The sequence below is a fragment of the Nomascus leucogenys genome, chromosome 6 (assembly GCF_006542625.1).
Source record: "Nomascus leucogenys isolate Asia chromosome 6, Asia_NLE_v1, whole genome shotgun sequence".
NCBI lineage: Eukaryota > Metazoa > Chordata > Mammalia > Primates > Hylobatidae > Nomascus > Nomascus leucogenys.
This window is the reverse complement of record NC_044386.1, coordinates 91,255,721-91,273,428: the sequence shown is the minus strand read 5'-3', so window position 1 is coordinate 91,273,428 and position 17,708 is coordinate 91,255,721. Positions and strand designations below refer to the sequence as shown.

The 17,708-nt window shown below is 37.5% G+C and overlaps 1 protein-coding gene across 5 annotated transcripts in view; it reads left to right on the top strand.

Moving 5' to 3' along the window:
• MYO9A (myosin IXA) overlaps positions 1–17,708 on the top strand; it is a 304,154-nt gene that overhangs the window by 184,663 nt on the left and 101,783 nt on the right. For all 5 annotated transcript variants that reach the window (XM_030814687.1, XM_030814685.1, XM_030814686.1 and 2 more), the window contains 2 exons: positions 1,558–1,701; positions 3,301–3,340. In XM_030814687.1, coding sequence (XP_030670547.1) covers positions 1,558–1,701; positions 3,301–3,340 — 184 coding nt within the window. The remainder of the gene's footprint in view (positions 1–1,557; positions 1,702–3,300; positions 3,341–17,708) is intronic.

Below are 17,708 nucleotides of genomic sequence, written 5' to 3'. Positions count from 1 at the left end.
TCTTTCATTCCTTCCTGCTTTCCTTCTTCCCTCACTTGCTTCCTTCCTTCCTTCCTCTCACTCTCTTCTCTCTCTCTCTCCTTTTGTTTTTTTTTCTAAATCCAGAGTACCACCCATTTTTTTAAATGAGAAAAATATAAGTGCACACACAAACCATCTTAAGTGCAATACGATTCTCCGATTTGAGAAGACACGTTATCTTAAGGATAATGATTCACTAACTTTTTTTAATGGTTTAGCACAAAATAATGAAAATACAAGCGTTTCTAAATGGTTTATTGATTACATGCCATTTATAGATCTTGAATTAATGCTCTAAGCAAATGGAAGCTGAGATTTATAAATATGGACAAATGTGAAATTGTTGTGAGTAGCTATCTCCTGATACTTCTTTTAAAAAAATTTTAGTTCACTCATAATAATTGTACATATTATCAGGTACAGTGTGATGTTTTGATACCTGTATATATTGTGTAAAGATCAAATTAAGGTAATTACCATATTCATCATCTCAAATATGTGTCTTTTTTGTGGTGGGAACATTTCTCTTTCAAAATTTTCTCTTCTAGATATTTTCAGGTATACAATACCTTATTGTTAACTGTAATCACTTCATTGTGCAATAGAAGACCACAATTTATTCCTTTTGTCTTACTGTAACTTCGTACCCGTTGACCAGCCTCTCCACTTACTGCACCCCTCCACCTCATTACCTTTTCCAGTCTCTGGTAATCACTGCTGTATTCAGTACTTCTGTGAGAGCAGCTTATTTAGATTCCACGTACGAATGGGGTCATGCAGTGTTTGTCTTTCTGTGTCTGGCTTATTTCAGTTAACATAATGTACTCTATGTTTGTCCATGTTGTCCAAATGATAGGATTTTATTCTTTTTTAAATGACCGAATAGCATTCCATTGTATGTATATACCACGTTTTCTTTATCCATTCATTTGTTGTTGGATACTACTACTTTACCTGGTAAGTCCTCCATTAATTATTATGTTACAATCACTGATAATGTTATGTTTTGTTCATTGCTATATCTGCAGTGTCTAGAGTCTCATAGGACTTAGTAAGTTTAATGGGTGTGTGAGTAGTGAGTGTGTGTGTGTGTGTGTGTGTGTGTGTGTGTGTGAATAAGACCTTTCAGGAGGAAATTAGATATTCCATAGGATGGGATAGTATATTAGGATTACAGATTCCTACAGTAGCATTTGAAAATTCTAAAATCTAACAAAGAGGGAAGATACTATAATCCATTATATTAGTTACTAGTTGTTGAATGATAATATATTTAAAGATATCAGCTACATGATGTGCTCATCTACATGCACATTTGTATGTGAATATGACGGAATTCATAGGAGTTTGTTCTGAATGAGACAACGGTTAGTCCCAACTGATTGGCAGTCATTTGGATGAAATCATTTTTTTGTTGGTTTAGCATTTTTTTCTAAATTTTAACTTTAGTATTTAAAGTTTTATTTTACTTATTTAAGCAATATAGTGTTAATTAAAGATGTCTTGATTAACTAAAGCAAATTATATTTTTTACAGTGATACATTTGATATTGCCTGGAATGGCAGAACTGGGATTCGCCAGAGCAGACTATCAAGTAGCACCTCCTTGCTTGATAAAGATGGAATATTTGCTAATTCAACTAGCAGCAAACTCCTGGAGAGAGCCCATGGAATTCTCACGTCAGTACTAATCAGTAATGTGAATTGTTTTTTTTTGTTTTTTGTTTTGTCTGGTTTAAAATTTCTGGCAGAAAAAAATGAAAAAGGGAGATGGTGAAGTGTTTTCATGGGAAGAATTTTGACTGAAACAAGACTCAAAGTTATTTAGGTAGCGTTTACAGCCATGAATCTCAACGTGTTAAAAAGCTTTTGTTTTTGTTGATTTTTCTCCCCCATATTACTGGGAGAATCATGACTGAATATATTTGTTATGGAGATGATAATAAAGGTCTTATTGTTTAGACAGGCCCTACCTTCAGAGAAAGAAAAAACTGTTAGCTCCTTTTAGGATTCCTAATTTTTACTACAATTATCCTTTAATTCTAGCAATCTTAACAAATTAGGCAAGAAAATCTATAAATGGTGAATGGTTGAGTGATATATAACACTTATCCAAGCTTTCCATTTCTCATTAACTGATTATAGAGCTGGTTTGAAGACATAGCTATAACCATGCTCTACTATGCTTCATAGAGACCCCATCTCTCCAAAAAGAAAAAAAATTAGCCAGATGTGGTCGTGCATGTGTGTAGTTCCAGCTACTCAGGAGACTAAGGTAGGAGGATCAGTTGAGCCAAGGAAGTTGAGGCTGCAATGAGGCATGATCTTGCCATTGGACTTCAGCCTGGGTGACCGATTAACATCCTGTCTCTGAGAAAAAAAAAAAAGAGGAAAAAAAAGTTATTCGTTATTAGCATTAACATGTTTTAGACCTTTCCCAAGCATATCGTTTGACCACTAGGTAGAGATGTGACTGAATTGGATTCCATAATCCTTGTCTGAATCACTGCTTAATAATATTAGTAGGTTCTATTTATGTAGATCTTGCTCTAGCCCAGAGATATACATTAACTCATTTAATCCTCACAACAACTTTTAAGTTATAGGTAGTATTGTCCTCCCTGTTTTACATTATTATATAATGAAAAGTTAAAGAGGTTAAAATCATACCTTAATAGATGGTAGACCATAGATTGTTGTCCAGGTCTTTCTAACTTCCCAGCCCATATTCATAAGCGTTGGACTTTATTCCTTCTTTTCTGTGGCCATAAAAAAGGCTAAAAATAAAATTAAAAAGACTTGATTTAAGTATAGTATTGAGGTTTGAATAAGGAAAAAAATGAGTGGAATAGAATTTTTAATTACCAAAAATGGAAGATTACATTTTGGTGATAAGTACATTTTTTAAAAATTTATGAAACTTAGACATCTCATTTAGTCTTGATATGATAGAAATAAGTCTTCTGTAGGTACAAGAAGCTACTAACAACTGAAGAAAATGAACCTGTAGCTTAGAATGTGCAACACAGTGTTACTAATCATCAGATGTAAATCTGTTTATACTTATATAACAAGGCAGGTATCTTTTCCTTGTTTATTCTTCCTTCCCAAGGTGCCTGCTTGGCTGAATCAGATAGTGTTTTCATATAAAGGACCTACTGTCTTGCTAATGGGTACATAATCTGTTGTTTTAGAAGAGACCTTGAAATCTTCTCTACAGTAGCTTTTGTTTTTGTTTTTATACAGTAGCTTTTTTTAATGAATGATTTATCTCTACAGGAGAAACAAAAATTTCAAATCCAAGCCTGCCCTTCCAAAGGTGAGTACTATGAAAACTTTTTTTGTATTGGTATTCTGCTACACAATTATTTTTTATTACTCATACAATCTTCATACATCAAAAACAAGAAATAACCTTATTTGTATCCAAGATAGTGATTGTGCACTTAGTTGAATCCATTTTAGAAATAACACTGTTATGAAATGGCTAAGCCTAATGGTTCAGGTAAATATTTATTTGTGATATATACCATTTTCTAGTGTTTTAATAGCTCCTGAATATAAATGTTGTTTAGTTATTGCCTCTTTATGTAAGGTCTTTTCATTTCTCCTTGAGCCAAGTTAAGGTCAAATTCTGAATGGTACCTGATTTTAAAATAATTTCTGATTAGTGCTCACCTAATCCAATTATCTGTAATAAATGTTTGCCAGGTTTTTCTATAAAGGGACATTGTCTTTTCAGGCTTATGGTTTCTGATATAATTAGTTGGCTCTGCTGTTGTAGCAGAAATGCAGCTATAATTTGCATTCCAATAAAACTTTATTAATGGACACTGAAAATTGAATTTTTTATAATTTTTCACATGCCATAAAATATTATTATTTTAACCCATATAAACCATATATAAATAGTGGGCAGGATTTGGTGAGCAGTACTTGCCCCTCTGTTAATATAGCTCTGTTTCTTTTATTTTTTTATTTATTGATTTGTTTGCGGGGGTTGTTTCATTTTGCTTTGTTTGTTTTATTAATGTTTATAGCAGCTTTATTTGTAATAGCAAAAAACTCGAAGCAACTCAAACTTTCATCAACAGAAATATGGATAAACACACTGTGGTATATCCATATAATTGAATACTTAACTCACTAATAAAAATTAATAAACTATTGATGCGTGTAACAACATGAATGAATTCAAAATAATTACATGCAATAGTAGATACTGTATATAAATCTTAGAAAATATGAATTGCAGTGACAGAGAACAAAGAGGTGGTTTTAAACACACAGACATTTCCAGGGACTACAGCCCCCTGGATCAATGCAGATAAGCAGTTAAAAAAGCACATTCCCCAGTTAATTTCTGGAAGGGGTTTGTCTGTATACTTCTCTAGCTGTTGTTTGAGGATTGGGCTCCTCTCTAGGCTGCATCTGGTAGCCAACGGGCAAACAAACAGCAGAACCCTGGGATACTGACTGTGAGTTCCAGTGTTTCCTGAGTTTTTTCATCTGGCTTGCTCCAGCAGTAAAGCTAGAGCAGATTATCTCTGTAGATTATCCCTGGAAGGAGTTTATTCGTGGATTGGTCACAACTGCCACTGCTCCCTCCCAAGGGTTGGCCTCCTTAACCATATAGTTCTGGGAATTGATGGGACACTGAATTTCTGAGTCTCTAGACCACTGAAAACAAATAAATGAGCATTCAGTGGGCCCACTTTCTTCCCCCAAGATGAGATAATGCAGTCTGATCTAAAATATAGGCGTTTGCTAGAATTCCTCTCTTCAGCATAGTGCAAAGAGAATCCTACTCTCAGCTTCACCCCAAGGATAGAAGGAACTGGAACACACTTTTAACACTTCAACCTTTTTAGCTGTGTCTAGAGGGAATGACTTCTCTCTTAAATGTTTTGAGGTACTAACGGAACTTGGCACATCCTAATTTCCTGGAGGCAACAAAAAACAAAGGCAGCAGTTTGGACAGACACAAAGGTTTGAGAGGTACCCTAGACTTTCTGGCCAGACTGACTGGTTAGGTCCTTCTACACGAAACAGGATTGGGAGAAGCTATTAGGTTATCTAATGTGCAGAAAACAACGCAGAGGGTAAAGGCAAATGAAGAAATGGGGAAGTATGTTCCAAATAGAGAAACAAGATAAATTCAGAAAATACCAGAAGGAGAAGAAAGAAAAAGTGAGAGAAAACACTTTCAAAGATGTAAAGGCAGAAAACTACTCAAGCCTGGGCAAATAGAACTCCAGATCTAGAAAATTTAAAGGACACCAAATACTATCAATCCAAAGAGATCTTAGTTAAGACATGTTATAATCAATTTGTCAAAAGTTAAAGACAGAGTATTTTTTAAAAAGCAGCAATGAAAAAGCAGCATGTTAAATACAAGGATCCCCCACAAGACTATGATCAGATTTTTCATGAGAAACCTTGCATGCCAGAGTTAGTGGGATTCAAAATCCTCTGAGAAAAAAGACCTGCCAACCATAGTACTATGCCCAGCAATTTTGTCTTTCAAAAATGAAAAGGAGATAACAACTTTCTCAGACAAACAATGGCTAAGGGAATTCAGCACTGCTAGACCTGACTTACAAGAAAGTAGAACTCTACTTTCTTGAACTTCTTTCTTGAGAGTTCTCCAAAGAAAGTTCTTCAAGCTAAAGGAGAATGATAATTAGTACCATGAGAACATGAAAGCAGAAAACTCACTGATAAAAGTTTTAAGTATACTGTCGAATTCAAACATTTTAATTATGTAATGCCAGTGTGTAAATCAATGATATCTCTAGTATATAAAGGTTGAAATACAAAACTATTGAAACAATGGCAGCTACAGTAGTTTGTGAAGGGACACAAATTATAAAAAGATATAAAATGTAACATCAAAAAGATAAAACATGAAGGGTAAGTGTAGGGTTTATGCATGCCATGAAAGTTTAGTTTTTATAAGCATAAAATAGCCAGTTGTAAGTATATGACTGGCTTTTATGTAAGCCTCAAGGTGACCACCTTTAGTGGATACACAAAAGATAAAAGGATCGAAGTCGTACCGCTATAGAAAACCATCAAACCACAAAGGGAAGACAGAAGTATTGGAAGAAAGGCTCTACAAAATGATAAAATAATGAACAAAGTGGCACTAGTAAATCTTTACCTATCAATAACTGGTTTGAATGTAAATGGATTAAATTATCCAATTAAAAGACGCAGAGCGCCTGAATGCATTAAAAAAAGAGACACTTATCTATATGCTACCTGCGCTTTAACCATGTACAGAGAATGAACATTAAGGGATGGAAAAAAGTATCCCATGCAAATAAAAACCTAAAGAGAGCAACAGTAGTTATCCTTAGACAAAATAAAGTCAAAAACTGTAGATGAGGTAAAGAAGGTCAATATATAATGATAAAAAGGGGTATGGTCATCAAAAGGATGTAACAATTTTAAATATATATGCACCCAACATTGTAGCATCTAAAAGTATAAAGCAAATATTGAGACATCTGAAGAGAGAGATAAACTACAATACAGTAATCCTAGGGGATTTTGGTACCCCACTTTCAACAATGAACAGACCATCCACACCAAAAATCAATAAGGAAACAGTGGATTTGAAGAAAACAGTGGACCAAATGCATTTAATAGACATATACAGAACATTTCAGTCAACAGCAGCAGAATACACATTCATCTGAAGCGCACATAGGACATTCTTCAGGACATTACAGGCATTGAGCCACCATGCCTGGCCAGCAATAAAAATTCTTTCATAAAAGAATAGCCCCCCCCCAAAAAAAAAGAATAGCCCAGTACCAGATAGTTTCACGATGCAACACTACCAAACATTTAAAGAAAAAATGAATACCAGTCCTATTCAAACTCTTTCAAAAAATTGAACTGGAGAGAATACCTCAAACTCATTTTATAAGGCCAGCATTACCCTGATAGCAAAGCCATACGAAAATACTACAAGAAAATTAGTTCAGCTACTATGGAGAAGTTTGGAGATTTCGCAGAGAACCAAGAGTTGAACTCTCATTCGACCCAGCAGTCCCTTGACTGGGTGCATGCCCAGAGGAAAATAAATTGTTCTACCAAAAACACATGCACCTGTACCTTCATTGCAGCACTATTCACAGTAGTCTTTGCTATCGTAAATAGTGCAGATATCCTCATCAAAATGCTGTTACACCATATTCAGTACAACATTCAAAGGATCATTTACCATGATCAGTTGGGGTTTATTCTTGGGTTACAAGAATGGTTCAGTATATGCAAATCAATAAATGTGATTTACCATATTAACACAGTGAATAGCAAAAACCATACTGTCATCTCAACACATGCAGGAAAAGAATTTGACAAAATTCAACATTTCATGATAAAAGCTCAACAAGTTAGGTATAGAAGGACTGTTCCTCAATATAATTAGGCAATATGTGACAAGCCCACAGCTGACCTTATACTCATTGGTGAAAAGTTGAAAGCTTTTCTCTTAGGATCAGGAACAAGAAAAGTATGCCCACTGTCACCACTTGTGTTACACTTCAATTCAGTGTATTACTGGAATGTTAGCCACAGAAATTAGGTAATAAAAAGAAATAAAAGGCATCCAGATTCAAAAGGAAGAAGTGATATTGTGGTTGTCAACAACATAACGTTATATAGAAAATCTTCAAGACCCCACTAAAAAGCTGTTAGAACTGATACATAAATTCCGTAATGTATTTCAGTAATGCTTCAAGCTACAAAGTCAACATACAAAAATCAGCAGTGTTTCTTGCCTTTTTTTTTTTTTTTTTTTAATAGAGACAGGGTATCACTCTGCCACTCAGGCTAAAGTGCAGTGGCATGATTGTAGCTCACTGTACCTTGAACTCATGGGTTCAAGCAATCCTTCCACCTCAGCCTCCTCAGTAGCTAGGACTGCAGGTGCATGCTACCACATCTGGCTATTAATTTTTTTTTTTTTTTTTTTGTAGAGATGGAATCTTCTTTCTCTGTGTTGCCCAGGCTGGTCTTAAAGTCTTAGCCTCAAATGATTTTCCTTCTTTGGCCTCCTAAAGTACTAGAATTACAGTCACGAGCTACTGCACCCAGCCTAAAAATCAGTAGCATTTTATAAACTAAAAATGAACTATCTGAAAAACAAATTAAGGAAACCATCCCATTTACAATAGCATCAAAAAATATAAACTGTTTTATGTAAATTCAACCAAAGAGGTTAAAAATCTGTGTACAAAAAAATCATAAACCATTGATGAAAGAAATTGAAGATGACACAAATGAACAAATGATATCCTGTGTTAGTGGGTTGGAAAAATTAATATTGTTAAAATCTCCATATTGCCCAAAGTGATTCACTGATTCAGTGCAATCCCTGTAACATTCCATTTTCATTTTTCACAGAAATAAAAAAAACCCTGAAATTCATATGAATACACAAAAGACCCCAAACAGCCAAACAATCTTGAACAAAAAGAACAAAGCTGGAGGCTCACACTACCTGATTTAAAAATATGTTAGAAAGATATTGTAATCAAAACAGCATGGAGCTGGCAGAAGAAAATATACATTAACCAATGGAAAAGTATTACAAGCTCAGAAGTAAACCCGTACATTTATGGTCAGTTGACTTTAAAAAAAGGTGCCAAGTACACACAATGAGTAAAGTATAGTCTCTTCAATAAATGATGTTGGGAAAACTGGATATCCACATGTAGAAGAATGAAATTGGGACCATATCTCACACCGCATAAAAAATCCAACCCAAGTAGGTTAAAGACTTAAATATAAGACCTGAAACTGTTAAACTTGAATGCAGGTTTGAGCTGTGCAGGTCCGCTTATACATGGGTTTTAAAAAATAAATATAGTCATCCATATCAGCGGGATCTACATCTGCAACCAAATGTAGATCAAAAATATGGTATTTGTGAGATGCAAAATCCACCCTTATGGAGGACCAACTTTTTGTACCTGTGGGTTCTGCAGGGCTGGCCATGGGATTTGAGTATCTACAGATTTTGTTATCTCAGCGTGGTTCTGGAACCAATCCCCATTAATGTTGAGGGACAATTGTAGAATAAAACATAGGGGGAGAACTCTGTGACATTGGTCTGGACATTGATTTCTTGACTATGACCCCCCAAACACAGATAACAAAAGCAGTAATAGACAAATGGGATTGCATCAAACTCAAAAGCTTCTGCACAGCAAAGGAACTAACCAACAGAATGATGAGACAAACTGTAAATGGGAGAAAATATTTGCAGACTATGCATCTGTCAATGGGTTAATGTCTAGAATATATAAGCAGTCCAAACAACTTAATAGCAGAAAAGCAAGTAATTTAATTTAAAAACAGCCAAAAGGGCCGGGTGCGGTGGCTCACGCTTGTAATCCCAGCACTTTGGGAGGCCGAGGCGGGCGGATCACGAGGTCAGGAGGTCGAGACCACGGTGAAACCCCGTCTCTACTAAAAATACAAAAAATTAGCCAGGCGTGGTGGTGGGCGCCTGTAGTCCCAGCTACTTGGAGAGGCCGAGGCAGGAGAATGGCGTGAACCCGGGAGGTGGAGCTTGCAGTGAGCCGAGATTGCGCCACTGCACTCCAGCCTGGGCGACAGAGCGAGACTCTGTCTCAAAAAAAAAAAAAAAGCCAAAAGACTTAAATAGACATTTTGCCAAAGAAATGTCTTAGGGCCTGAGGATCAGCCTGCCCGGCAGCCCCACCCCTGACAATGCAGCTCCTGTGATCATTGGATTTGTGCCCTCCCCAAGGGCCTGAGGATGGGCCCACTTGGTGGCCCCACTCTTGCCAACGCCAGCCCCATGACGAGTGGATTTGTACTCTTACCCCACATCCTGAGGACCAGCCCACCCAGCATCCCCACCCCTGATGACGCTGTCCCTACAACTGGCTGAACTGGTGCATTTTGTGTGTGCCTTCCAGAGCCAATGGACTGGTGTGTATCCAATGATGCCACCTCTGAAACCTACAGAACCACTATGCTTTGCATGTGTACCCTGCAGGGTCTGAGGGCCAGGCTGTCTGATAGCTCTGCTCCTGGTGACACTGCCTTTTCATTTGCTTGAACAACCATGCTTTGGACATACATCCTTGGCATCAATATAGCTTGCGTGGCGGCTTTACCCACAGCCACATTGTCACCCAGGCTGGAGTACAGTAGTACGATTGTGGCTCACTGCAGCCTCTACCTCCTAAGCTCCATCAGTTCTTCTGTCTTAGCCTCCCAATAGCTGGAAATGCAGGCATGCACCACCATGCCCGGCTAATTTTTCTATTTTTGGTAGACAGGATCTCACTGTATTGCCTAAGCTTGTCTTGAACTTCTGACCTCAAGCAGTCTTTCTGCCTCGGCCTCCCAAAGTGGGGGTTTACAGGCGTGAACCACTATGTCTGGCCCACTGCACTTTAAAACAAACAAACAAAAACATGCAGGGTCTCATTATGTTGCCCTGGCTAGACTTGAACTCCTCAGTTCAAGTGATCCTCCAGCCTCCGCCTCCCAAGTTGCTGGGATTATAGGCATATACCACTGTGCATGGCTTGGAACTGTCACTCATGCCTTGCGCATGCGCCCCAGGACCAGATGACTGGCTTGCTTGGTGGCACCAACATAGTACTGGAAAAGCACACCAACTTTGTAAACACCCATAGCCTAAGTCACTGAGGCAGTAACATCGGATGTTGACTACAGGTAAAGAAATTACACAGAGACTACACTGCTGCACCTACCTAGAACCAAAGCTAAAACACCCTACCCATTTACCACCTTAGGATCCATCTACAGAAAATGTCTTCTTATGAGTTACCCCATAAAATTGGAAGAGGCAGCTGTTTCACCAAATGGCACAGGTCAATACAGGGACACAAGAAATATGATAAGATAACTACCATGATAAAAATATGCAAAAGAATAAAACTCACTGGTAGAAGTAAATTCAGAATCCAATTTAGGACCGTTAGAGGTAACTTCACTTTCAAACTCAGAATATATTATTAATGTAATGGTGGCATATAGTCTTTTAAATCTCTAGTATGATGGTTATAACTCAAAATGGGAAGTAATGTCTGTAGATACAATTAAACGTTAAGTAACACGTGATTTTAAAAAGATGTAAATTAAGGCAGCAAGTTGTAAATTGTGGAGGGATGGGGATAAAAGTCTAGAATATTTGTATGCAAAGTTGTTATCTGTTTAAAATAGTCCATTATAAATACAAAATTTTAAAATGTAAGCCCCATAGTAACCTGAAAGAACAAAACGACAGCAGATATGTAAATAAGAAAGAGAAAAGAATTAAAGCGTAGCTCTTCAGAAAACCACCAAAACAGATAGATAAATAGTAAGAGAAGAAAGGAGATATATATATATAAACTAGAATACAATTAACAAAATGGCAGGAGTAACTCCTCACCTATCAATAATGACCTTGAATGTAAATGCATTAAATTCTCCAGTTGAAAGATACAGACTAGTGGAATGAATAAGTAAACAAGACCCAACATATGATGCATTCAAGGAAATCACTTTACCTGTAAAGACTCATAGAATGAAAAGTGAAGGAATGGGAAATGATATTGTACACAAAAGAAACCAAAAGAGGGCTCAAGTAGCTATAGTTATTGTCAGATAAAATAGACTTCAAGTCAAATACTGTAAAATGAGACAAGCAGGCCGTTATATAATGATAAAGGGGTCAATTCAGCAAGAGGATATAACAATTGTAAATATATATGCAACCAACACCCAAGCACCCACAAATATGTGAAGGAAATAATTATTAGCCCTAAAGGGAGAGAGAGATAGCAATACTGTAATTATAGGGGACATCAACACTCCACTTTCAGCAATGGATAGAACAACCAGACAGAAAATCAGTGAAGAACGATACGGTTAAACTGTACTCTAGATAAACCTAACAGACATTTACAAAACATTCTGCCCAGCAGTTGTAGAATACACATTTTTTTTCTTTTTCTTTTTTTTTTTGAGACTGAGTTTCACTCTTGTCACCCAGACTGGAGTGCAATGACATGATCTCGGCTCGCTGCAATCTCCACCTCCCGAGTTCAAGCGATTCTCCTGCCTCAGCCTCCCAAATAGCTGGGATTACAGGTATGTGTCACCACACCTGGCTACTTTTTTGTATTTAGTAGAGACAGGATTTCACCATGTTGGTCCGGCTGGTCACGAATTCCTGACCTCAGGTGATCCACCCACCTTGGCCTCCCAAAGTGCTGGGATTACAGGCGTGAGCCACCACACCTGGCCCACATTTTTTTCATTAGCACATGGAACTTCAAGATATATCATGTGTTGGGCCACAAAACAAGTCTCAATAAGTTAAAAAATTCCAAATTGGGGGCCGGGGGCGGTGGCTCACACCTGTAATCCCAGCACTTTGGGAGGCCGAGGTGGGCGGATCACGAGATCAGGAGATCGAGACCCTCCTGGCTAACGCGGTGAAACCCCGTCTCTACTAAAAATACAAAAAAATTAGCCGGGTGTGGTGGGAGGCGCCTGTATTCCCAGCTACTCAGGAGGCTGAGGCAGGAGAATGGCATGAACCTGGGAGGCAGAGCTTGCAGTGAGCCAAGATCATGCCACTGGGCTCCAGCCTGGGTGACACAGCGAGACTCCATCTCAAAAATAATAATAATAAAAAACAAAATTTCAAGTTGGGGAGTATCTTTTGTGACAAGGGATTAAACTGGAAATCAATAATAGGTTCTTTAGAAACTATATGGAAATAGTTTTTAAACAACATGCTTCTGAACTACAAATGAGTCAAAGGAGATACTAAAAAGGAAATTTAAAAAAATTTAAAGAAATGAGAATGCAAATGCAATGTACTAAAACCTATGGTCTACAACAAAAGCAGTTCTAATGGGGAAGTTTATAGCAATAATTGTCTATGTCAGTAAGTGAGAAAGATCTCCAGTAAACCACCAGTAACATTATTCCTCAAGGAACTAGGAAAAATGAGAACAAAATAAACCTTAAGTTAATAGAAGAAGAGAAATGATAAAGATCATAGCAGAAATAAGTGAAATAGAGGCTTAAAAAATCCACAACGTTAATGAAATTAAGAGTTAGTGTTTTGAAAAGATAAAAATTGACAGATTTCTAGCTAGACAAAATTTTAAAAGGAAGATTCAAGTAAATTCAGAGATGTGAGAAGGTGACATTATGACTGATACTACAGAAATATAAGGGATCATAAGAGCCTATTACTGACAACTATAAGCCAACTATTTGGAAAACCTAGAAGAAATGAGTAAATTCTTAGTCACATACAACCTACCAAAATTGAATCATGAAGAAATAGAAAATCTGAAGAAACCAGTAACAACTATGAGTTCAAATCCGTAATAAAAAGTCTCCCATCGAAGAAAAGTCCAGTACCTGACAGCTTCACTGCTCAATTCTACCAAACATTTGAAGAAGAATGAGTCTCAGTCCTTTTAAAACTATTTCAGAAAAATGGAGAAGAGAGAATTCTTCCAAACTTATTTTCAAGGCCTTGATAAGAAAACCAGACAAGAACACAACAAAAAAGAAAATTATAGAACAGTGTCTCTGATTGAACATGGATGCATAAATCCTCAACAAACTACTAGGAAACCAAATTGAGTAGCACATTAAAAAGATAACTTATCATGACTAAGTGGGATTCATCCCAGGGATGCAAGAATGGTTTAACAGATGCAAATCGGTAAATGTGATACATTACATTAACAAAATTAAGGGAAAAAAATTATACAGTTATTTCAATAGACACCGATAAAGCATCTGACAAAATTCAACACTCATTCATGATAAAAACTCTCATGATATAGACAGAACGAATGTACCTCAACATAATAAAGACCACACGACAGACTCACAGACAGCATACTAAACAAGGAAAAATGGAAAGCTTTTCTTCTGTGATCTAGAATAAGACAAGGATGCCTGCTTTCACCACTTTCTCTATTCAACATAGTACTGGAAGTCCTAGCCAGAGCAAGTAAGCAAGAGAAAGAAATAAAAGGCATACAAATCGGAAAGGAGGAAGACACTAACTTAATTATCTAATGTTAAGTACATTAGTAATTATCAATTATATAGTGCTTGATATTTATACATACTTGCTCCCCAGGAATTAAAAACTGGCTACTTAGTGAATGCTAATTAAAATTAAAATGTCATATTGTTTTTAAATAAAAGGTTTCTTTTAACCATAACAACAACAAAAAGCCAAACTCATAGCAGTATATAATAGAGTTATGATTCCCAGAGGCTTGGGGTGTAAGGGTGGGATGGGAAAGGGACAACACTGGTCAAAGGATAATGTTTCAGTTAGACAGGTTCTAGTGATCTTTTACGTAGCAAGTTGAGTATGGTTCATAATAATGTATTATATATTTCAAAGTTGCATACAAGTAAATTTCAACTGATCTCACCACAAAGAAATAAGTATGTGAGGTATTTTATTTAGCCTGATTTAATCACTACTCAATGTATACATGTGTCATAATATCACATTGTGCCCCATAAATTATACAATTATTTGTCATTTTAAAAAAGATGAAAAACCAAAAATATACAGTGACCTAAAGTAGATTAAAGATTGCCAGAGGCCGGGTACAGTGGCTCACACCTGTAATCCCAGCACTTTGGGAGGCCAAGGTGGGCAGATTGCCTGAGCTCAGGAGTTCGAGACAAGCCTGGGCAACATGGTGAAACCCTGTCTCTACTAAAAATACAAAAAATTAGCTGGGCATGGTGGCATGCACCTGTAGTCCCAACTACTCAGGAGGCTGAGGCAGGAGAATTGCTTGAACCCGGGAGGCGGAGGTTGCAGTGAGCCAAGATCACGTCACTGCACTCCAGCTTGGACGACAGAGTAAGACTCCACTCTCAAAAAATAAAAAGAATAATAAAAGATTGCCAGGAAGCAGCATGCAGTCTTTAGGGAAAAGAGAGGAGTTGCAAAGTGGGAGAAGGAACAAAGAAAGCATTAGGGGCTATGGATATGTTCATTATCTTGATTGTGGTGATGGCTTCATAGCTATATAAATATGTCATAACTTATAGTGTATGCATTAAATACATGCAGCTTATTTTGTTTCAGTAAAGCTATTGGAAAAAAGATCATTGAGGGAAAGGAATTTAGACTCATACTAACTTTTTGACCTTTTTACTTATTGAATATATATCTTTTAAACTTCTTACTACTTTTAATTCATTTTAACTTTTTATTAAAAATATCTTCTGTTTGCACAGTCTATGCTAGATAAGATGTATCCCTATCCTGAGGAATTTTTTGAGTATATAGTAGGAGACCAAATATCCTCAACTCCCTAATTTGGTCCCAGACTAAGTTCTCTATTTAAGAAGTAGGGATGAGTTAGGTAGGGAATGGAGTGCGGGGGAAGGAGTGGGTGGAAGGGATGACATCTAGGTTGGGTTTTGCAGGATAAGTCAAAATGATCTGAGATCCTTGTTATTACAGGGAGCCTTTCCATCAAACCTCTTGACAGGAGCCACAGTCAGCACTTAGTTTGTACAACTTTGAGATGACACACAGCTGTTCCCTTTTGGATAACAAGTTAGCCTAGTTTGCTTCAGAGAAGCATCCACTTGAAATGCAGAGGCAGCTTTCATGAGCTCCATCAAGTTCATCCTTCCACAAGATGGTAGCTCTGTTTTGGTAGTACTTTTCTTGTTAGAATTTATTCCCTCATAACTTGAAACTGTCACCTGTATTAGATCTACTTTTCTAACATGACCTATTTTTTTAATTACATTCTTTTAGTGACAGCTGCATTGTCCAGTTATACATTTGTACTTTGATATCTTCCTTGTCTCAAAATTCATGCTCAAAGTAATTTTACTGTATTGCTCCCCTAGTACATTTTAATAGTCACTTAGGCTCAAATCTTGAAGTTATTTTTTTAAGACAAAGTCTCACTCTGTCACCTAGGCTGGAGTGCAGTGGCACGATCTTGGCTGACTGCAACCTCCGCCTCTTGGGTTCAAGCAGTTCTTGTGCCCCAGCCACCCAAGTAGCTGGGATTATGGGCATGCGCCACCATGCCCAGCTATTTTTTTTTTTTCCACTAGTGACAGGATTGTGCCATATTGACCTCGCTGGCCTCCAACTCCTGGCCTCAAGTGATCTGCTCACCTCGGCCTTCCAAAGTGCTGGGATTACAGGTGTGAGCCACTGTGCCCAGCCTTGAAGTTAATTTTATTACCCATTTTAGTCCTTTTTAATAACATGAGAAATGCCTTAGTTTGTTTGGGCTGCTATGATAAAATGTTTTAGATTGGGTAATTTATAAACAAAATAAATATATTACAGTGCAAGAGGGAGGGAATTTCAAAATCAAGTTTTCAGAGTTGATGTCTAGTGATGGTCCACTCCTCATGGAATGATACCTTCTATGTGTTTTAACATGGCAGCTCTTTTGGGCCTCTTCTATCAAGGTACTAATACCATTACCCAGCTACTTCCCAAGGGCCCCTCCCCTTCACCTCTTAATGCTATCACACCAGTATTAGGTTTCAATATATGAATTTTGGGAGACTCAAACATTTAGACTATATTCAAGCAGTATCTTATTAATCTTTTTGCCTACAGCACCTTGCACAGCAAGTGGTAGATAATTGTTGAAAAAAATAATAAACTGGTTAACTAAGCTTAATAAACTCAACCATAATGATGGAATTAAGAAAGGAATGAAGTAGACAAGGAACTGAAGCCCTAAGAAAGGAAATAACTCTGTATCCCTTTACCTGTAGATTTATGGTCCTATTTTGTCTTTTTTTCGTAAACCTTATGCGCGATTGAATTATTTTTAAATGTCCTAATAGCCTGGACTTGAATGCAGTGTATCCCTAGCACTTACAGCAGAGCCTGACCTTTAGTAATAACCCTGAACATTGTTGATTGACCAGGTTATTGTTAGGTATATGGGAAGAAGTCTGGTCTCCACTTGTTAGGGAAAGCATTGCTCAAAGTTCATTATTTGCTAGGGTTTTTTTTTTTTTTTTTTTTTTGAGATGGAGTCTTATTCTGTCGCCCTGGCTGGAGTGCAGTGGTGTGATCTCAGTTCCCTTCAACCTCTGCCTCCCGGGTTCAAGCGATTCTCCTGCCTCAGCCTCCTGAGTAGCTGGGATTATAGGCGCCTGTCACCACACCTGGCTAATTTTTGTATTTTTAGTAGAGATGGGGTTTTGCCATGTTGGCCAGGCTGGTCTCGAACTCCTGACCTCAGGTGATCCAGTCTTCTCGGCCTCCTCACACCTGGCCAGTTGCTAGGTATTTAATTCATTCAAACTAATATTTATTGAATCCTGCTCTAAACCAGACACTATTTTAGAAATTGAGGGTACAGGGATGAACAGTACAGTCAGAATCCTCTGGGAGGTTCTCTCTTATTTATTTTTTGTTTTTTGAGTCAGTATCTCGCTCTGTCACCCAGGCTGGAGTGCAGTGGCGCAATCCCGGTTCACTGCAGCCTCTGCCCCCTGAGCTCAAGCAATCCTCCCTTATCTCCACCTCCCGAATATCTAGGACCGCAGGCACTCGCCACCATGCCTGGCTAATTTTGTACTTTTAGTAGGGATGAAGCCTTGCCATGTTGCCCAGGCTGGTCTCC